The sequence below is a fragment of the Martes martes genome, assembly GCF_963455335.1.
Source record: "Martes martes genome assembly, chromosome: 4".
NCBI classification, from domain to species: Eukaryota; Metazoa; Chordata; class Mammalia; order Carnivora; family Mustelidae; genus Martes; species Martes martes.
This window is the reverse complement of record NC_137891.1, coordinates 136,201,088-136,224,479: the sequence shown is the minus strand read 5'-3', so window position 1 is coordinate 136,224,479 and position 23,392 is coordinate 136,201,088. Positions and strand designations below refer to the sequence as shown.

General features: G+C 43.7%; 1 protein-coding gene across 1 annotated transcript; it reads right to left on the bottom strand.

Annotated features, from left to right (window-relative positions):
- Positions 1-21,121: 21,121 nt before the first annotated feature.
- DIRAS3 (DIRAS family GTPase 3) lies at positions 21,122-21,805 on the bottom strand (the record flags this gene model as incomplete). The annotated part of the gene is made up of 1 exon (XM_080801688.1): positions 21,122-21,805. One exon carries the CDS (start codon positions 21,803-21,805, stop codon positions 21,122-21,124), a length of 684 nt encoding a protein of 227 aa, XP_080657814.1.
- Between the last annotated feature and the right edge of the window lie 1,587 nt (positions 21,806-23,392).

Genomic DNA, 23,392 nt, shown 5'->3' with positions numbered 1-23,392 from the left:
GAATTTTGAGGGAATTTACTGAACTGTGTAACCATAACCACAGTGGAATTTTAGAACATTTCCACCCCAAAAGGTTCTCTCCGACTCATTTTTGCTCCTGGCTCCCATTCTTGGCCCCAAACAAACAATAACTTACTGTTTCTTACAGATTTGCCTTTTCAGGACATCTGAGATAAACGGCATCTTACCGTATGTGGTCTTCTGGTCTCTTCAAAGCCACTCAGGTCGACCAACCGAAAGCGGGGCGCAGGGTAGTCCCCGGATCGAGGACGCCAGCCCGTGAGGCCCAGCGGCAGCCTGGGCGTCAGGTCCTCGATTGTGGTCAGCTGGTCTCCTGTATCAGATCCTTCCGCACAGCGCAGAGAATGAAACACCTAATTTTGATCCTTCCGCCGGTTCGCCTACGGAAACCTTGTTAGGACTAACTTCTTTTACAAAGTCAAGTTAAACCATCTGAGCTCCCAGGACCATGGCTTTTAGAGGAGCCAAACACAATAATTTTAAAAAAATAAACATTCTGGGCCCAGTGGACACTCAGCTAAGCACATCAAGGATATTCTAAGAGGCAGGGGGCAGAGACGAGAAATTTGAGGGGTGCATCCATGTTGTGACTTGCATCAGGTTTTCATTCCGTGTCATTCCTGTGTGGTGTTCTAGTGTATGTGTGTACCACAATGTGATTATCCATTCACCAACTGACATCTTGCTTATCCCTTCACCATTTGATGAAGGTCAGAATTGTCTCCTCATTTTGGGTATTATAAATAGAGCTGCTGCTATAAACATTCATATGGAAGCCTTTGTGTGAAAATGTTTCACTTCTTTTGGATATACACCTGGGAATGGGATTGCTGGGTCATGTGGTAAATCTATGTTTAACGTCTGTTAAAAAATCGTCCAACTGTTTTCCAGAGTGGCTCTGTCATTTTGAATTCCCACCAGCAATATATGCCAGTTTTCCCACATCCTTCTCAGCATTTAGAGTTATTGCCTTTTTTTTAAAGTTATTTTAGAATTTTGGTTGGGGTATAGTGATATCTCATTGTGGGTTTTCTTTCTTTTTTTTTTTTTTTTTTTAAGATTCATGTATTTATTTTAGAGAGGGAGAGTGTGTGTGAGCAAGAGCAGGGGGTGGAGGAGCAGAGGGAGAGAATCCCTGGGGGCTCCACATGGGACTCCATCCCAGGACCCATAATGGGACTCCATCATGACCTGAGCTGAAACCAAGAATTGAGTGCCTAACTGATTGGGCCACTCAGGCACCCCAATCTCATTGTGGTTTTAATTTGTATTTCCCCAATGGCTAATATGCCGAACATCTTTTCATGTGATTATTTGCCATCTGTAAATCTTCTTTGATAAATGTTTGTTTGTGTCTTTTGTCCACTAATTATTTTTTTAAATGTTGAGTTTTGAGAGTCTTTATACATGCTTGATAAAAATACTTCATCCAATAGGTGATTTACAAATTATTTTCCTCCAGTCTGTATATGTCTCTTTATCCTTTTATAGAGTTGTTCACAAAGCAAAAATTTTCAATATTGATTTTCATGCTGATAAAAATGCATTAATCATTCCTCTGACAGAGTAGACATTTAGTGTCAAGTCTAAGAGCACTTTATCTAGCCCTAGGTTACAAGATTTTCTATGTTTCTTTCTGAAAGTTTTATAGTTTTGCATTTTCCATTCAAGTCCATGATCCATTTTGCATTAATTTTTTGTACAAAGTGTAGAGTTTACACTGAAGTTGGTTTTTTTTTTTTTTCTTTTTGCTTGTGTCTGTATTAGCACAGTCTGCCATAACAAAGTATTGCAGACTGTGGTGCTTCGACAACAGAAATTCATTTTCTCACAGTTCTGGAATATAGAAGTCTGAGATCAGGGCTGTGTTCTTGGGGAAGTCCTTCTTCCAGGCCTGTGGACTGCTGTTTTCTTGCCGTGTCCTCACATGGAAGAGAGAGCGCTCTCTCTTCCCCTTATTATAGGTCCACCAAACTTAGCAGGTTAGGAGCTCACCCTTATGATCTAATTTAACCTTAAACACCTCTTAACAGCCTTTCTCCAAATACAGTCAAGCTAGGAGTAAGAGCTTCAACATGTGAATTTGTGCAGGGTGGCAGACAAAGTGGGGGACACAATTCAGTTCATAGCAATATTCTATCACTCCAGCACCATCTGTCAAAAAGACTATCCTTCCTACATTGAATTGATTTGGCACTTTTGTCAAAAATCAGTTGGGTGAGGGGCGCCTCAGTGGCTCAGTGGGTTAAGCCTCTGCCTTCAGTTCAGGTCATGATCCCAGGGTCCTCGGATCAAGCCCCGCATCAAGCTCTCTGCTCAGCAGGGAGCCTGCTTCCTCCTCTCTCTCTGCCTGCTTCTCTGCCTGCTTGTGATCTCCGTCTGTCAAATAAATAAATAAAATCTTATAAAAAAAATCAGTTGGGTGAGTGTGGGGGTCTATTGTGGGGCTCTCTGTTCTGTTTCCTTGACCTGTGTGCTTATCTCTTTGCCAATATCATACTGTCTTGATTACTGTAACTATATATTAAGCCTTAACATTGAGAATTAACACTGAGATTCTTCATTTTTTATTTTCATTTATTTCTCTTTTTAAAAATTACTTTGGCCATTCTAGCACATTCCCTCTTTCATACAAATTTTAGAATAAGCTTGTCTATGTCTCACAGACCATGCTGAGGCTTTTATAGGAGTTGCATTAAATCTACAGATCAAGTGACTCCTATGGACTGGCTAGATGCACTCGCAAGCCTAGAGAGAAAGTGTAAAGGGTGCAGAAATAGTGTAAGAGGGGCAGGTGGCCTGGGATGGGTTACAGTATGTATATAGTGGGAATTCTGCTTTGGGCTGAATGCAGCTGACACTGACTCTGTCTCCTCCACCCTTGCTTCTAGAGCCTGCTCTCAGAACCTGCAGGAGTCCCAAACAAACCAACCACAAGGCTTGAATTCGAGTCCTCCTTGTTTTTCTGTGTGGCCCTGGGGCATAACAACTCTCAATTTTGGGACTAATCTACCCTCAAAGACAAATCAACTGCACAGACCCTAAGTTGCCAAGTTTCATGAAAGAAAACATAGAGAAGGAGAACATACACAGAGAAGGAGCCTGGGAAAATGGACCCTCTGTATTACTAGCTATGGTTTAGACCTAATCCCTCTCTGGAGCCTGGGTCCTGATGAGCAGATCTGGGAAAATGTTGAAGACTCTCTTTGCCCTTTTAGCTTTAAGTCTAGACAGGAAATGCCTCGGCAGACAGATGAAGCCTCCCTTTCCCTAAGCCCCTTCATTGGTACCCTTGTGGTGTCTGCTTGACCTTCCCAGGGCACAGACACCCCTCACTTAGCCTCATAGGAGAACAGCTATTTCCAAAGCCCAATACAGAAGGCAAAAAGGGAAAGGCTGAAGAGACCCCATGGTATTTGAACTCCAGGATTGTTATTGCTGTTGGAATCATTTTCCTTATCACACCGGAAGCTCTGCCCTGGCCCTATGGCTTTATTTTCCATGGCCTCGATCCAAAAATCTGATTATCACTGTTCCATAGAGACGGAGCTGGGACGATGGAGGGGAAGGCTGCCTTTCCCTTAGCGCTCTCTCACTGTGCTACTGAATCTCTGCCTGCATTGATGGAGAAATTGAGTTTCATAAATCATCATGTAGTTCACACGGGCACTAACATCAGATAAACTGCCTGCCAGCCCAGCTGTGACAAATCACTGCTTGTTGCTAGGCTGCTCCTTGGAGCCCTGAGAAAAAGATTTCACGGTGCAGTAACAACCAGTTATGTGTCTCACTAGCGGCCAGAGCCGCGACTTTCACCTTCCAGTGCCTTCGCTCATCGCGTCGCCTTTTTTTAGAGAGATCCCTCCATCCACCACCAGACCCTGCTGAGCCACTATCTGTGACGTCTCTCCTCCCTCAGCAGAAGGATCCTGAATTGCTCCCCTCACCTCGCCCTAACAGCCTTCTTCCCTTATCATACCTCTAGCATGATTGTTTTTTTTTTTTTTTTCCTTATTGGGCAATAAACCATGGGCAATGGGGGGCCTGGGGATATTTCTGATCAGGGCAGCAACCCAGTCAGATGTGTGCTTCCATCAGACGAGCCTGGTGCTCATGGAGCAGGGAATGGTTGGGAGAAAAACCCGAGGCTGGGACAAACACTGAAAGGTGGTTCTCACGATGTGAGAAATAATGAGGTTGGAGCCAGCGTGGGGGTAGTCCTAACAGAGAATATGGACTTTGATCCCAATGTGTTGGTAGGTTTCACCTGAAAAAAAAAAAAAGTGATTTAGTTCTCTTAATCAGCTGAACAGGGAAGGGATTGCTGTAGACAGATTGAATGAGATCAGGCACATCCAGCGCCTTGCCAGAAGCCTGGCACAGAGTAGGCTCTCAATAATTGTTGCCTCCTTTCCTCTCCCCTCCCCACACAGCCACCACAGTTCTGGATGGCCATCCATGCTGGGAGAGTCCAGCAGGCGGAAGAGCGTTGTGGAAGCAGACGGGAGCGGAGGACGCCTCAGTTCCAGGTGGAAAAGACTGACTCACGCTGAAGCCGATGGAGGAATGGCCTTACTGCTCTTGCAGCCCAGTGGTATGATGGATCGGGTTGTCTGAGATTTGAAAGTTAACCATGGACAACAAGAGGCCAAGTTTCCACACTCACTGAAGAAGGTTGTTAAAATTCATGGAGCAAAGAAGCTCTTGAAGACACAAGATTCATGATGCTCTTTTCACAAGGAAGTGGAACTAGAAAATTTATTATAACCAAAGGTGCTAAATGTATGCCGTGTCTGATGCCCTCCCTCCTTAGAACAGGGAGGAGGAAAGACACCAAGGGCAGTAGGGCAGTCAGGTGATCTCCCTAAGCACAACCCTGTTTTCTTTGTCCATGCAGCTTCCAGCCAAGAGAGGCCAGAATAAAGTCACCTTGACCATCAACAACTTGTCTATACTCTCAGAATCTTTGCTTCCTTATTACTTTATTTATTTATAAAGAATTATTTATTTGAGAAAGAGGGAGCATGCATGCGTGGGGGGTGGGGGAACGGGCAGGAGAGGGAGAGAAGTAGACTCTCCACTGAGCACAGAGCCTGGGGCAGGGCTTGATCTCACAACCCTAAGATCACAACTTGAGCCGAAATCAGAAGTCCAACACTTACCTGACCAAGTCACCCTGGTGCCCCAAGCTTTGCTTTTTAAATTCAAAGCTTAGAAATAATCCTACTGTGATTATTCACTGCACGAGGTATTTGTTAAGTTTGAGTTAAGGGAAGGGAAACTGTGACCTGATGTTATGTGTCCACTCTAAACCCACCCATTAGTTATAGAAACTTCTTTTTAAAACACTAACTTGAGGGGCACCTGGGTGGCTCAGTGGGTTAAGCCTCTGCCTTTGGCTCAGGTCATGATCTCAGGGTCCTGGGATCCAGCCCCGCATTGGGAATCTCTGCTCAGCCCGGAGCCTGCTTCCTTTCTCTCTGCCTGCCTCTCTGCCTACTTGTGATCTCTCTCTCTCTCTGTTGAGTAAATAAATTAAAAATCTTAAAAGAAAAAAAAAAACACTAACTTGAACAGTTGCTTAAGCCTTAAAACAGCTTCCTGCTGCCCTTACACAAATCTACAACCCTGAGCATGACTTACAGCGCTCAGCATGTTCAGGCCCTACTCATTTGCCAGATTCGTCTTGTACCAGGCCCTCCTTCACTCTTTGTACTCCAGCTGCATTTGCCTTCTTTGTAGTTCACCTGATACTATACTCTTCCAAGCAAGACCTTTGATCATACTGTTCTCCTGCCTCAAGGACTCTCGATCCCTACTATGGTTAAGTCTCATCCTTCTTTTACAGTTCAGCTTAAGTTAATGTCAGTCACCAAATCGCAGATATTTATTGAGTGTCTACTATGTGCCAGGCACTGTTCTGGATGCTGGGGATAGTTGTGAATTGAAAGGCAGAGCCCCTGATTCCATGAATCTCACATCCTAGTAGTAGTGGGACGGAGAGTGAACAAGCAAGATAAGTGCTGATGGTGTTTATTGAGAACGCAATGAAAGGATAATGGGAAAGGGAACACCAGGCTTTCTTGAGGGTGGAGGTTGCATGGGAGAGGGCCATATGCCCTCTTAGATCACCTCTTAGGAAACTGAGTTGTGTGTGGCAGGGATGAGCTTTATAAACTCAGGAGAAAAAGGAAGGCATGGGTCCTAGGGCACAGTGATGGGACAGAGAAATAGACCATAATTCAGAGAGGAGGGTGAGGTAGGGCATCTACAGCATTATCAACCATGGGGGAGGGGCTCATTTATTAAGTATAAATGGAAGCCACTGGAGCATTTAAATTTACATTTAGATTTTAACAAGATGATGCAGAAGTATGGCTAGTAGAGGTAACAGAGAGAGCACATGGGAAAAGAACTTCCAGAAATTTCTCCAGGAGGCAAGATGGCAATAATGGTACTTCCAATGGTGGAATTAGAGAGACTGGCATATATTTTAGACCTGGAGCCTATAGACCTTGTTCATGGATTGGATGGAGGGGTGAAGAAAACAGAGGAAGCAATACAGAGAGTAAAGAAGGAATAACCCCAAGGAGAAAATAGTATTTCAGTGTCTGCCACACTAAGTTATGTTTTTACTGAAGATTTCCCTGATCCCGAGTTCTGGTTAGAGCTTTCAAATGGTTGCTCCTTGAGCAACACGCACTTTTCCTTTGTAACACCCCCAACGTTAACCTTTGTCATTATTTGTTCAAAATAATTCCCTCACTAGACCCAAAGGGAAGAACCCACCTGTCTTTAGTCCTTTCTCTCCAGTGCTTTGCACAGGGCCTGGCACATAGTTGTAGTTTATCATATAATGTAACGTAGTGATATTAACAGTACTTAGAGTAATTTCACTGTGCCAGATACAATTCTGAGGACTTCACATATATGTATCTATTCATTTGATTTTCACAACAGTCTCCTAAACTCGATACTATTATCGTGATCATTTGACAGATATGTAAACTGAGGCATGAGGAAAATGAGTAAATTTTCCTAAGGTAAATTTTCCTGAGCTAGCAAAGGTCAATAAATGCATCAAGTCATTTTACAAGCACTTTAATTTATACTGCAGTGAGGTATGATGCTTGGGTTCCCATTTTCGGCTTGAGGCAAGCCAGCCAGACCTGTTTAAAGGGGTCGATATCAGGAAGCAGAGTCAGCAGGACTGGATCTCCAGAGTCTCATTGAGAAGAGCTTTCTTATGGAGCCAGCACAGCACAGTGTTTTGAGAGCGCTCCCTTTGAGGCCAGGGCTGACTTGGTTGGAAAGGTATCTCTGCATTTTATTGTGTGTGAGACCTAGGCCAAATTACTAAAACCTCTGTACCTCAGTTTCCTTATCTGTCAATTATGGCACTATAAACAGTGCCTGTCCTCATCTGGACTGACTGTGATAAAAATCTGAGGAGCACTTAGAATGGCATAACTGTCACAGAAGGAACTGTAGTTTGCCCATAGGAAATGCCAAGAAGAGAGGGTCTTCCAAATTTTACTCCCCCCAAGAGGGCCCTTAGCTTGGATTAACGTGCCTCTCATGCACACTGTGCAGATAAGCAAACTGGGCCTGGCAATGACGATGAACACTCTGAGATAGGACAAAATCCCAAGAGTCTCTTGGAGAGAGAGGAGACCTTCTGTATGCTAGAGGTTTAAAAAAAGTTGAGACATACTATCCAGAGTTGGAAAAATCAGGCATCTTTTGTGATTGAAAGAAAAACCTAAAAAAAAAAAAAGAAGAAGAAGAAAGAAAGACAGAAAGAAAAGAAAAGAAAGAAAGAAAAGGAAAAAAAAAGAAAGAAAGAAAAACCTAAAAACCTTCCCAATCATTTCTAAGACAATCTTCCAATTTTCTGTGATTTGGGGACCAGAAAGAACAGGGATGGTGAAAGTGTTCACTTACTTTCTCATTTTATCCTCCCACCAGTCAAAGAATCAGCCTGGGCAGTTTTGATTTTCTTTTCCTTTTATTCCTTCTTCCAGTCCTCTGCTGGAGGTGCTAATGAAAAGTGAGTTGGTCAGATCCCAGCTCATCAGGAGAAGAGAGAGAAAAAGGATAAAAATTCAGGGTCTTCAGGCCCCAAATAATCAGGATTGCTTATGCTGAAGCTGATTTAACACAAAGGTATCTGAAAAGTCAGGCCTCGTCCAGTTTCTTTAGTTTTCTCAAAGCTACATCCCTGTGAGGCCACGAGCTTGATGACGTCAGCCCTCATTTCTACTCCCACAACATAAACAATTACTTATCTAATCCCCGGTCTACTGCGCAAACCTGGTTTCAAGAAAGAGCTGTCCTGATCTGATACATAATCCAAGTCAAAATATTTGAAATCCAATTTGATACTGTGGTCTGGCATCACTGACCTAATTCAAGTCTAGATGCTTACAAGCTGATGCAAAATGTGCAATCCCCTGGTAGGACTTTTGCCCAGGGCTGGTCGACATGTAAATTGGTGCAGTCTTTCCACAAAGCAATTTAGAAATAGAGATCCAGAACCTTAAGAATGATAATACCTCCTTAAGGCTGTAATTTCATTCTTAGGAATTGCACTTAGATCCTCAGCAACGAGGACGAAGATTACTGTGTGAAATGGTCCCCTATAGCACTATTTGCACCTACAAAAACAAGACAGGAACCAAAGAAAATATCCAACGATAGAAAATAACTTAAATTACATCATATTTCAATCAACCAAGTATGTGGTTGTTTAAAGAAATATTTAAAAATTTGTGTGTGGTGACGCCATCAGTTAAGCAGCTGCCTTTGGCTCAGGTCACGATCTCAGGGCGAGATGGGGCTTCACACTGGGTTCCCTGCTCAGCAGTGAGTCTGCTTCTCCCTCTCCCTTTGCTGCTTCTCCCTCTCCCTCTGCTGTTCCCCCTGCCTGTGCTCTCTCACTCACACTGTCTCTTTCTCTCAAATAAATAAATAAAATCTTTAAAAACAAAAAAAAGTTTGTGTGTGTTCACATATATACACACATATATATACATACAACTATATATATACATCTATACACACATATACATACATATATATCCTCATGAAATATGTTTTGCTTAGGAAAGACATTTAGTTTTCATAGAAGATATGTAATTTGTGTGAATACAAAAAGGTTTATTATTCTTATTTTATATTAATAAACACATATTTTAAATTTTCAATGTTTTAACTCAGTACTGTAAATACCAAAAACTTTAAGGGATCCTCAATAATTTTTAGATTTGTAAAGAGGTCCCAACTCTTAAAAATATGAGAACTACTGTTCTAGCCTAATGGAAGCACCCAGAGTATCCCAAAATGTCATGCTTCCATTCTCTTTCTCCTTCTAGCTTCTTTTTTTTCTTAAAGATTTTGTTTACTTATTTGACAGAGAGATCACTCGTAGGCAGAGAGGCAGACAGAGAGAGAGAGAGGGAAGCAGACTCCCTGCTGAGCTGAGAGCGGGATGCAGGGCTGGATCCCAGGACCCTGAGATCATGACCTGAGCCAAAGGCAGAGGCTTAACCCACTGAGCCACCCAGGCGCCCCTCAAGCTTCTTTTTAATGACTCCAGCAGGAACACTTTTCCCCTGTCCTCCCCTTGCCTACCTAATATATTTGCATATTTCAGTACCCAGCAAGAGTTTTTCCGCCATGAGATATAGTCATAGATATAATCATAGAGCTTTTCCCACCATGAGATATAATCAACAGAAAACACTCAAGAACCCAGATCACAGTACAACGTAGTAACACGATTAGGAATTACAGTGATGAATCTTGAGTATTCTGGGATTTGAGTACTTACGTTAAATGTAATTAAGCAATGTATTTAATTGTGTGCTGTGTACTCTAACTTTTAACAGCGGCTGTGTTGAACGAGCAGCTCCCCACATTTCTCAATATTTAACAATTGGCTCTAGTACCTCAGAATTAACTGCTGAGCATTTGGAGGTTTCAGATGCTCAGGCCCTTCTCCAAAAGTAGCGGCTCTAACTCTCCGGGCTGAGGCCCAGGCGTTTGTAGTTTTACCAGGCCCCCGAGATATCACCAAGCACAGAGAGGGTCATTTGGACGTTTTTTTCCTTCATTCAAGTACTCAGCCTGCATTTACGAAGGATCTGTGTTGTGCCACACCTGAGCCAAACCTGTGTTGTGCTGCAAGGTGCCTGGAAGATAATACCAAATGAAACAACACAAGCCCACTGCTCTCGAGGAGTTGAGGTCCGAGGGGAGGAGATAGTACATAAACACGGAAGCAAAGGTTCTACGCTAGGCTTGCAAGCAGCAATACCTCTATGAAGAAAACAAAACATAGTAAGGCTCAGAAAATGACGCATACAAGGTCTGAGGCAACAGCAAGCTGGGTGGGGTGGGCCGCTGGTGGGTGGAGCATGTGAGGGAGAAGGGAAAGGGGGCGGGATCCAGAGGAAGGCAGGGCTGAGCAGGGAGGGCGCTGGGATTGCGGGGCGGGGCCACGAGGCTCTGCTCCCACCCTGCACCTGCACCTGCACCGACCCTTACTGCAGACCCGGGGCTTAGTCTGCTGTCTTCTGAGTGCTTGGCTAATTGCCCGCCTTCTGACCAGACTTCATGCTCCCTTTAGAGCAGGGACATAAGTCTGTTTTCCAGAGCCTGGCACAGAGTCTCATACATCATACAAACTTCATAAATATTTGTGCTAGAGTGAACATAAGAGCAACAAGCCAGGCCTTATCTGGCTCAGCTCAGACCAGCCCAGATCCCTGGGACTGGAAAGCATAAGTGCCAAGAATGCAGGCTTTGGCATCAGGTGGGTTTGGGTTTGAGTCTGACTCTAGGACACTTAAGTTAGTTAATCACTGTCCGGTTTCCTTTCCTGTAGGAGTACTAGTATGCACTTCAGAGGATAGAATCACACACAGTCGTGTTTTTGGTCCTGTGTTTAATGAAGTGTCCTGTTCATTTTATCCAAAAAAGCTCCCCTGTCTCACATGGTCCTCTCATCCTGGGTTATTTTTCTTCATTGCACTTATTGCTGCCTGAGATTATATTATATAATATCTACGTATTTGCTCTTTGTCCCCTTCCCCCACCCTTCACCCCACTAGAATGTATGTTCTTTGTGGGCAAGAGCTCAGTCTGTTGCACTCACTTCTGTATCTTCAGCACCTAAACAAGTTCTTAGATCTAATAGGCCCCCTAAATATTTGACAGAAGGATACACGGTTGGGGATGGGTGGGTAGATGAGGACGGAGGAAGACCCCAATATACGTATTGGTTATTAATAACTTCATGTTATTTTTTCAAATAACTCCCTTTGGATTAGGGGTTCCATTGGGTGGCTCACTTTACTCCAGGATCTAGAACCTTCTTGCCATGGCTTCCTCAAGTTCCTGACCTGTCTTCATGTAGCAGTTCCAAGCCCCTTTGATGATACCATCCTTTTCTACTGTGTTCTGGGGAGGTAAGAAGGTTACTGGGGAACTTTCCTTTCTGATTCTCCTGGGAAATTGGTCTGTCACTAGGATCTGATACCCCAGGAAAATTTTGTGCTTCAGTCCTGATGAAGCCAACCACAAAATGACAAGTTTCTGGCAACAATGGAACAACTGCATTTCCAAGCATATATTTAGTTTTTATTTTTGATCTACACAGGAAAGTCAGTTTCTTATTCTGACTTAAGAATAAAATCCCACCTTCAGATTTGTTTGACTTGCGCTCCTCTTTGGGAACGTGAACTTGGCAAGTAGAACACGGAGCTCTGCTCTTGATGATGGTGGTTAGGATCAGGACTTTTGGAATTGAGCAAATCTGGGCTTGAATCCTAGTTCTGCCCCTTACAAACTCTGTGACTTGGGAAGGTACTTAACCTTTCCGAGCCACAACGACCTCTGTAGAATGTGACTTCCTTCATTAACGTGTATTTATTCAGCACCTATCAAGTTCCAGGCATCATGCTAGACCTTAGGATACATCAGTAAACAAAAGCCACACATGACCTCATGCTCATAATCTTATACTCTAACTGCTTAGAAAATGATTTAAAAATAATAATGCAAAGGGAAATGACAGGGTGTGGTGGTAACTTACAATGGAGATATAACCCAGTCTTGACAACCAGGGAAGGTTTATCTGAGGCAGTAGAGTTAAACTGAGTTAGGCAAAGAAGAGATGTGAGTGAGTGGGTTGCAAAGAAGAGGAACAGTTTGAAGCCTGTTATTGAGCTATGGTTTAGGGCTAGAGGTGAAGATTCTGTTTTTATAAGAGTTTTGGTGAGACTCTTGGAATAGTCGTGCCGTCTTGGGGATCAGGTGACAAAAAGTGCATAGAGTTTGGGAAAAGGCAATTATCCCCACTTTTTTGTGAAGACCTGACGTTCTCCAGCATTGGGAACAGCTTCATGTGACCTTGGCTTTGGACCTTGCTTTTAGGCAGTTGAGCAACTCTGGAAGAATATGGCAGATGCCAAGTGGGACTGACCAGTTTGTGTATAGTTATAACCCAAAGAGGATCTCAGAAATTCTTGGTGGGAGTATGGGTGGTGAGTGTGGCATTACCAATGAGGACAAGAGAAGAATTTTTTGTGTAAAGTGTTTGTTCATGAGTTTCAGAGAATCAGAGAAGTAACTCATATCTCCAGGACAGCCATAACCCGGAGCAAAAACTCTAGCACTTAAGTATTTGATAATGAACTGATCATGCAGAATATGATAATACTTTCATATCATTGAAATGAAAGCAATTTTCAAATATTAACTCATGTAGTATGTATAACAACATGAGAGTCTATTTTCTACTGCTGTGTAGCCAACTATCACAAACGTAGCAGCTTAGAATAATATATATTTATAATTTCACAGTTTCTGTGGGTCAGGAGTCTGGGCACAGCATAACTGGATTCTCTACTCAGAGTCTTAACCAGGATGCAATCATGGGTCAGCTGGTTGTGTTCTCATTTGGAGAGTCATCCAGGGAAGAATCTATTTCTAAGGTCATTCAGGTTGTCAGCAGAATTCATCTCATATCCATATCACTGTGGGCCCCAGGTTTTTGCTGGATTTTGGCTGGAGACTGTCCTCAGGTCCTACAAGATTTATAGGCCACACACAGCTTCTGGAGGCTACTCCCAGCTCCTAGCCATGTGGGCTTCTCTAACATGACTCCTTACTTCACTGAGCTCACAAAAACTCTAGCCCCAGTCTGTCAAGATACAGTTCTTATGAAGTGTAGCATAATTATAAGAGTGATATTCCATTACATTTGTCATATTCTATTGGTTAGGAGCAAGTCACAGACCCCTTTCTCTGACCCCACTCAAGAAGAGGGATTCTACAGAACTATAAACATGATGAGATGGGAATCATTGGGGTTCACTGTAGGCATATGCATATAAACATAAGGGAAGAGCTATTATTATCCTCATTTTGCTAATGAGGAAACAAAGACACTTGGTCAAATTCACATGATTAGTAAGCCGGAGAGCCTGATTTCAAATTCAGAAGGTCTGATCCCCAGAGTCCATGCTCTTGACCATGAGGTTCTGCCACAACACCTAGTTGAAGGTCCAGTCTGGATTCCTCCTTTCATAAAATGTCAGTAATTTTGTTTTTACCCTGGATTGTTGCCATCTTCCATCTTTAGACGATAATCCTAAGTATCCTCATCTCTGTTACATTTACAGCTTCGAATACACTCCATATAGTCTAGTGATGTGAGGAGGTTACTTGTATCATCCTTTCCCAGAAAAAGAAATTAGGATTTAGGAAGGACAAATTGCAACAGTTCTATGAAATAGAAGTGGCATCAATGAAGAGCTTCCGACTTTTTTATTCCCCTAGATGATAATGAAGACATCACGATATTTCTGAGTATTAAGGAACTTTCCATATTCTCTAGCCTGAGGTCTCTAACTGGTGGCTGGCAGGCCTGACATAATTACACCCAAACAAAAATTTGTATGAACAATTTCTAATTGGTTGCCAATATTTAAGAATTGTTAGATTCCCAAGAAAAATTAGCAAAATTTTGTAATGCCAGATCCACCTTTCCCAACAGAAGTGAGTAGAAGAAGCTTTCCTCCAGATTGGGCATAATCTTCCTCTAGGTCACCACTTAGACTCCCTACCTGCTGGCTGTGGCCCTTGAGTCTGAGATCCTTTTTTCTTTTACAGACAAGAAAAACCTACAGTCCACAGACGTTTTTAGAGTCTGCCAGGTAAGCTAAGACTGGCAGAGGCGATACCGAAGTTAGCACCAGAAAGAGGGTCCCGGGTCAGCAGGACGGGAGGCATTTTCACTCAGGTGGGCATTTTCAAGCAACAGTTCCAAACATGTGACCAGAGGCCTTGTCCTCAAATAGCCCAGCCCCACCACACTACTTAATTCCTATTTCAATTACATTGGGAACAAATATATTTCACAATGTTCATATCCAGGTTGCATAGAGAAGAAAACACACTGATAGAGGACCTCAATTATCAGTAATTTCTCTCTGAACCCCGTTTTCCTCTCTCACTCGGTACTAATGACTACCTTTACAAAGAGGTTCCAGGGGCTTTCAGAGCAAAGGGAGTAAACAGAACATGCATCAATGTAGCAGGCTAGTTGCCTCCCATTTCTGAGCATAGACCTTTCAGAAGTGGAATTATTTTAGATGTGCCTCCCCTACAAATATCAGCAAACATAATCTCCAGGAATGCAGTGGCAATGCGTGTTGGGTGGAAAGACTTTTGCATTAACCTTGGAGGAAAGGTCTAGGAGAGGTAGAGAGAGAAGGTAGCATCAGCCCACTTCGATGAAGTGGCTGAGGCCTTACTGTGCATCAGGCTCTGTGCTGGGCTTTCACGGGTATTCCTTGATTTCATTCACAGAACTCACAAGGTTGGGAGCAGCCAAAAAGCAAAAGAAGAAAGACACAGGGTTAAACCCATATTTGTTCATTCTGGGTGACATATCGGGTCTTAGGGTGACCTCAGCATGGGACTTTAGGTTACTTATTTAACCAATCCCAGTTTCCTCTGTTCCTTGTCTGTTAAAGGCCATATGTTAGAAGCATAATACATTTGTAGTTATTTTCTCTCAATTAGACCCGGGGGTTCCTCGATGGGGTTACTTTAAAGTTGAATAAAATTGAAAGAGCATTGGGGTTGGTGTCAGAAAACTTGGATTCTAGCCCCCATTCTGTTCTTTCCTGCTGGGACTCATGAAGAAATTACTTTGGGTTTTTTTTCCCCCAATAATTAGAAAAGTAATAGAAATACATGATAATCTAACTCATACTACATTAAAGGTTACAGAATGAAAAGTGGTCATTCTGATCCTCAAAGCCAATGCCAATTATCAATTACTTCAATATCTCTCTGGAAAAATTTTCTATTATGTATATATAATCACACAGACTCATATAACACTAATCCTCAAATAGGAGAAAATTTAAAATAAATCTTGGAGATACTATGTATTGGCCCATATAAACCTCATTACTTTAATATAGCTGAACCATATTGAAAGTCATTTAGGTAATTTTCAATCTTTCATTAATACTAACAAAAGCTAATACTTATCGATTGCTTATAATATGCCAGACACTATTCTAAGTGCTTTATGTGTATTAATTCATTTATATCAATTCACAGTCATCTTGGGTATTATTATCACCCCCATTTGACATTTGAGGAAAACAATGCCTTGAGAACATCAGTATTTCCTCCACAAACAGTAAGTGGCAGAAGTGAGATTCACACCCAGGTAGACAGCACAACACTGTGACATACATCTTTGTCCACATAGTTTTATGCACATTTGTCAGACTCTCTGGCAAATGAGGACCCTTGAAAAAAGCAGCAGTGCAATCCAGTGCAGTTTTTAATTTTTTAAATTAATGCATTTTAAGTGCATTTTTCCAAGGCCAATCTGATAGCAGGGTGGAGAATGCACTCATTTTCATAGCACCAGCCACAGACTGCTGTGTATTTTTATCTTTTATCTTTTTTATCTTTTATCTTTTATCCCCATCTCCTGTGTTGGATCACAAGCTTCTTGAAGACAAGGACTCTGTACCCCAGGGCGTGGCACAGAGCCAGCATATTGCCAACTCTTAATAGCTTTTGTAAATGATTACTAAAAAATAGGGAAGACTTCAGTGGGAGTGGCCTTTGGTATTTGGGCTGGATTCTGAAAGGTGAATAAAATTTTGGTAGGCAGAAAATGGAAGAGAAAGCACCTTGCGTGAAGAAAAAGCAAAGGAAAAACTACCTAAGATGCCTGCTGGGGCAGCAAATCATCCAGGCTTGTTGGGAAAGGGTGTGTGGCTGAGATGTACCAAGAGAGGATACCGGGAAGGATATTTGGAGGCAGAAAGAGAATTCTAATGCTATTCGGAGTCTGTGAGATCCTTTCCAGGGTACATTTATTCATCTGGAGGACAAAATGGATGACCTCCGTGAATACATCACCATATCCCCATAATACTAGTGTTGAATAGTGAAATGTATTGGATCTCAGTTTACAAAATGGTATTATTCCCACATCAGGTTTCTTTCCTCCACTTTCCACTTCTTGGTGTCAAGTGGCTCGCAGGGTTGTCAGTATCTGCAGCCTGGGAAAATATCATATCAATGCAGTGGGCATATTTTCAGTTTTCATTTGTTTTAATCCTCACCAACTCACTGAATTCACAGTCTGACATGTTTATTTTTCCAAGTGCTGAGCCCATGGGCCTGGGTTTATAAATGTAGCTGATAGATGTACTATTCAAATTAATTTATATGCAAACATACATCTCAGTGGATTTTGTTCCATTTCTGTTAATCTTGAATTTCATGAATTTACTTAGACATCTGACGACACATATTATTTTATATACATGCTAACATTTTTCGATTCTTGTTTGTTGATCCTGGCTATGTATGTAATCAAATTCAAAATAGAAATTATTTGTGACTAATGATGTACTTTATGTTGGCTAACTGAATTTAAATTAAAAAAAGGGGGGGGCTCCTGGGTGGCTCAGTGGGTTAAAGCCTCTGCCTTTGGCTCAGGTCATGATCCCAGGGTCCTGGGATCGAGCCCCACATGGGGCTCTCTCCTCGGTGGGAAGCCTGCTTCCTCCTCTCTCTCTCTCTCTCTGCCTGCCTCTCTGCCTACTTGTGATCTCTGTCAAATAAATAAAATCTTAAAAAAAAATAAAAAGAAAGAAATTAGTTCCGATAGCCACTCTGAACATATATCAGCCCTGCCTACTCAGAAGATATGTAGGACATAAAGATGAGCTACAAATATAATTTTAAATATTTAAATTTAAATATTTTAAAATTTTAAAAATTTAAATATTAAAAATATTAAATATAAATGATATTAAATATCATTTTTAAACATAGATTTATCTTAGAAAAAGCAAGAGAGTAAGAGCACACTAGTGGGGGTGGAGGGGGCAGAGAGAGTCTTAAGCAGACTCCACATTGAGCATGGAGGCTGATCTCAGGACCCTGAGATCTTGACCTGAGTCAAAACCAAGACCAGATGCTTAACTGACTCTGCCACCTAGAAACCCCTCTGGTAGCCACATTTAAGGAAGTAGAAAGAGGGGTGCCTGGATGGCTCAGTCAGTAAAACACATGACCCTTAGTCTCAGAGCTGTGAGTTCAAGCCACATTTTGGGTGTGGAGATTGCTTAAAAATAAAATTTAAAAAAAAACTAGAAAGAAACATCAAATTAATTTAAATAATATATGTCACTTAACCCAACCTATCTAAAATACTATCATTTCAACATGTAATAAATTTAAAAATATATAAGCTTGTCTACATTGCTCTTTCTGTAGTTAAGTCCAGAGTCTATTTTATGCTTGCAATATATCTCAATTTGGACTAGCCACAATTTAAGTGCAGACATCACATAAGGCCAGAGGCTATGATGTTGGATGATGCAAAAATAGAAGCTATAGCTTCTAGCTCCTTCGAATAACACTGTTAGTGCAGAGAATGGTTAGAATGGTTTATATCCTCCCTGCTCCCATCCAAGCAGTAATATGTAAATTTTCTCACTTAGGACTTTTTGGGAGAGACCAAAGTGATCATTGTGTCCCAAACTTTTGATTACGGACACAGGAGCAGAGACTCATGAAGGTGCGGGTGGGCTGGGGGAGAAGTAGACCGTTGGCTTGCTCTGTTCCACACCATGTCATTCAGCCTCGCTGCTGACAGGTGGAGATGGAGGCTCAGCTCCCTGCCAAACACCTGCTGATAGGGGACAGAGAGCAGGAACTCCCTGCTCAGCCCCACGGACATCGATCTTCCCGTGGGGAAAGGGTTGGGGGACCTGATGCTCTAGGGTAGAGATTGGCTCCCTGCACTGTCCTGTTGTCCAGCACCAGGAGGGGACATCAGGAAACTACCATCTGCCTCTGCAGGGCAGGAAGTAATGAGGTGGAAAACCAGATCTCCCCGGGGGTGGGGGATGGGTGGGGAGAAGAGCAGGGGTTTTGCTCATGTCATTTGATGTTTGGGTACATATCATCAAGAAGGTTTTCTATTATTAAACCACTCTTTTCCTGGTGCTTTGGCTAGGGAAAATGTGCCCCATTTTGGTGTTTTTGGTCTGTACCTTTTGGCAGCTCTGACCTGGATGCATTCTGCAGGGTCTTGTCCTGGATGAACAATAAGAAAACCCAAATCACTATCACGCTGTTCCTCACATCCCCAGGTTCCTAGGCAGTTCATTGCTTTCCACCTTTAAGTGTTTTCCTTTGCTTCTTTATTATGTTATGTCCAGAGTTATTTTAGTTGTAAGAAGTAGTACCTGGGGGGACTAGAGGGGCTACTCTATCTTTTCTGAAACCAGAAATCTCCTAACTGCTAAATATGAGCAAGGCTTTCTAATCCTCATCTTATTCAGCTTCTAAGAAATTTTTGCTATGATAGAGCACATTACATGCTTGTCTTTGAAACTCATTTCTCCAGTGTGCTACTGCACATTGTGAGTTTCCTCATTTGGTCACTTTTAAGTGTCCTTTGCAGTTTCCTCTAGGTCAGTAGCTTTCTAATGTGCTTGTGTTGCTCAGGATTCTGCCCTAAACCCATTTATCTTGCTTCATTTTCTCCCTGCACAGCCTTGCCACCAGCTCTATGCTGAAAACTCACAATCATTGTCTCCAGCCCCTAGCCCCAGTCTAATTCCCACTGGAAAGCTCCACTTGGCTATCCTAACAACTGTGTTATCCAAAATGCAACTTATTATCCTCTTGTACATATGTAAATAGATCCTCCCCCAGATTTGCCTTGTGTTTATGAGCACTTCTCAACAGTGTGCTTTTTCCCTAGAAATCAAGCTATAGGAAACTACTTTTAAAACACAAAAATTGGGATGCCTGGGTGGGTGTCATTGGTTAAGTGTCTGACTCTTGGTTTCAGCTCAGGTCATGATCCCAGGACCCTGGAATCGAACCCAGCATGGGGCTCCTTGCTCAGCCTGGAGTCTGCTTGAGAGTCTCTCTCTCTCCCTCTCCCCCTCACACTTGTGCTGTCTCTCTAAAATAAAGCATTAAAAATTTTTAAAAACAAAAATTATTCAGTGATATTTGTTCAATAATAAATATTTCATGGCAAAAAACCCACCAAAACAAGAAACTCCTTCCCCCAATTTAAAAAATCACACTCAAAAAGATATGTATAGGTAGGTATTCCCTTACTCAAAAAGGTACGTTCAATTATAAAATTAATCTTTTTTTAAAAAAAAACTCCCTTGGGGCACCTGGGTGGCTCAGTGGGTTAAGCCTCTGCCTTCAGCTCAGGTCCTGATCCCAGCCTCCTGGGATCAAGCCCTGCATCGGGCTCTCTGCTCAGCGGGGAGCCTGCTTCCCCCTCTCTCTCTGCCTGCCTCTCTGCCTCCTTGTGATCTCTGTCTGGTAGATAGATAAAAATCTAAAAACAAACAAACAAACAAACAAACTCCCTTAAGGAGGAATTTCTCGAATTTCACATTCCACCATTTCTTCCCTTACTTTCCATCCTCCACCCCATTCCCCATATCCAGCATTTTTTGAGGAAAGACTTTGAGGCAGCCAAAGGCGAGTCTTGCTTTCTACCATCTCCAAGAGCACCCTTTTCAGAGATGTCTGGAGTTCTTCCAGATGTCAGCCTAGGAATGGTTATGGATACAGACCAGCTCTGCATCGCAGGGACCCTTTAACTCCACCCCTGCCCGCACTGGCTAATTTCAGGAGGGAATGTGCCTCAAGTTCTTATTAGAAACTTCACCCAGATGTGGTTGAAATTTTAATGCAATGGGTATTTTTGTTGTTGACCAGTGAAAAAGACATTTTAAAGCTGATTGCATGCAGGAAAAGCTTTATTTGAGTCACAAAAACTGCTACATAGAATACCCAAACATTTTTAAATGACTTTGAAAACAACCCGCACACATTTAGTAAGCAAGTTCCACTTTCCCCATTTTCTCTGCCCCCGCCCTCAATGTTCCGCTCTAGAATATCCATTTATTTACCTTGTTTAACATGTCTGTTTGAAATTCATCTGCCAGTTTTGGTGGCAAAACCACATTTTAAAAATATTTTATTTATTTATTTGACAGAGAGAGACAGTGAGAGAGGGAACTCAAGCAGAGGGAGTGGGAGAGGGAGAAGCAGGCTCCCCACTGAGCAGGGAACCCAACATGGGGCTCCATTCCAGGGTCCTGGGATCATAACCTAGGCCCAAGGCAGACGCTTAAGGACTGAGCCACCCAGGCGCCCCCAAAACACATTTTTTAACAATTAAATACACAATGGCAGTTTTATAGGACTTGGAATGTTTTAAAATAACACATGATAATTAGAGCTACAAGAAGAGCAGTGGCCTCTTTCAATTCCTTTCAAGCATTTCACTCTCTATTTCAAATATTTATCTCTAACGTCTATACAAGTAGTCCTTAAATGCATAGCGCTCCTTTTTTTTTTTTTTCCTGTCCTCCTTGGCACCTAGTTGTTACCCAAACCACAGCACAGAAGTCGTTCACACACAGGTAACACATTACACTGGGACCGCTCCGTGTTTTCTGCACACTAAGGGAAGAAGTTCGGGATCCTAGGACCCCGGGGCTCACATAACGATGCACTTGTTAAGCAGCTTCTCCGCGGTCTCCGGCATCAGGGATTTCTTCTGGGGATAGTGAAGGCAGGCGGCAAGCGTCTTCTCCTGGTTCGGCAGCTTGTGAAATATCTCCTGCACCCTGATACCCATCTCAGCGGAGGTCTCCAAGAAGGCGCAATTCCACTCCAACGTACAGGCAGCGTGCTCACTTACTGTAGACTCCCAGCGGCTTTCTTGGCATTTGCCGTCCACCAAAACGAAAGGGTATTTATGCAAGGTGTTGTCTTTGACTTTGTAGATCAGCTTATAGAAAGGCTTCAGCTCTTCCAGGGTTTGCTTCGTGGTGGTGGAGTAAACCAGGATGACAGCAGGGCCCCTAGCAACGGCGAGGCGCTGCAGACCTGGGTAGCGGGGGCTGCCGGTGGTTTCGGGGCTGTACAGCGCCCCGACGCCGTGGTTGGAGCTCAGCACATGGCCGTCGGTATCTGCGATGGTTGGCAGATACGCATCACGAAAGTTGCCACGCACCCACCTCCGCACTGACACGCTCTTGCCCACGCCAGCGGTGCCAAGCACAATGCAGCAGTCTTTGTTCTTGTTCTGGGGCACGAGGGCAGGGATGATAATCAGGGTGGGCAGAGGCCGCAGTCGCCGAATCGGCCATTTCTTAAAGCCAAAGCAGTTATTGCCCATTGCAGGAACTGGCGGGGAGACGAGCGTGCAAGTTATTGGCACTTATCCAGGAGCAAAAGATTCTTAGGGAGAAAGAACGGGAGAGTGAGAGGGGAGTTCGAACTTAGAAGGGTGTCCCCGTGTTTCCTTGTCTAGCCGCTCCCTGGGGAGACTCCGGAGGGTCTAGGATCACTCCCCAAGCCCATCTCCCTCCCTCCTCTGAAGCAGAACCAGGCTCAGTGCCCATCCCAGGCGCCACAAAAGGCGGTGTGAGCAGGGAGGAGAGGCTTGTTCATACTTCTTACTATGATGCCGTATGCTTACCGCTCCAGTAACCACACATCCGTTTTCTTTCACACCACACTACTCCGATCTAAATACAGAATGAGGAGCTGAAACGATGGACAGCCCGCCAACATGAGACAGAGTGGGGACTGGAGTCAGGTCCCCTTAACCCTGAGGGAGAAACCCAGCATTCCTTGGTAGCGAAACCTATGCTCCCTGAGTGGGGAGATGTCTCGAGAAAGGCGGAGGCAGGACGTTTGTGGAAGGGAGGGCTGCGATATCAAGACTGGGGAAGACCAAACCGGTCTGCACCAAGATGGACCCCATCGCTGTCCTTTCATTGACCGTTGTCCTCATTATGATACTAAAAATCATGCCCAGGGGTGGAGATTTATCATATTAATTAGCTGCGTTAGATATGAAGAAGGATAAGTGCGCAGGTGCTAATAAATTCCTGCTTCTCTGAGCTTCGAGTCCCCCTTTTCCCATCTAAGTTTCTCTAAAAAATTCTCCCTGACCTCTCCCCGGCGAGTCAGCCTGAGGATTCTTCTTCTTGTGCCGTCTCCCTTGTGCTGGATCATAAGCCCCAGTAAAGCCTAGCCTGGAACCCCGCTGGCCACTTGTCAATTGCTGTTGCTTGGAGACACCCAAACACCCGGTTCAGTAATAATGGAGGTAAGGACAGAGTGTCCAGGGAACCCACGGGGCCAGGATGCTCTGTTCCGGTGCCATAGAGACCGATTACCTACAGGGACTGTCCCTGGGACATCGAGGGCCAGATAGCCACCTCCACAACAACTAGGCCTCCCGTTCTCACCCACAGCAGCCCAGACCGGTTTACCCACTACATCTCACTTTGGAGTGGCCCCTAATAAAAGCGGAAGACAGCTTTTACCTTTCTCCAAGACAGGAACAAGTGCGCTAGCGGGCAAATTCACTGCTCCCAGAGACAGCCTTAGGGATGGTGGCAACTGAGCGCGCAGGCGGGCAAATTCACTGCTTCTGGAGTCTGCATTGGTAGGGGTTCAGGGGAGGGTGGGCAGTGGCAACAGAAAGACCAATCACAGCCTCAGGAGCCAGTCAGAGGCTACCTGTGAGCTGCGGGAGGGTGGGGGGGGGGGCGGGGAACGGAGGAACCTGCGGGGATGGGCCTGGAGCGCCAGAGCCTGAGGGCGCAGGCTTGGCGGCTCTATTTGCACCTTCTGCAGAGGAAGGACTCGAGGGGGGTGTGCCCAGTGTCCCCCACGTGAGAGGAGCTGAACTCCCAGCCAGGAGGCAATGAGGGGGAGGTCCTGGGTTCATAGACACTGGCCGTTCAGGTGT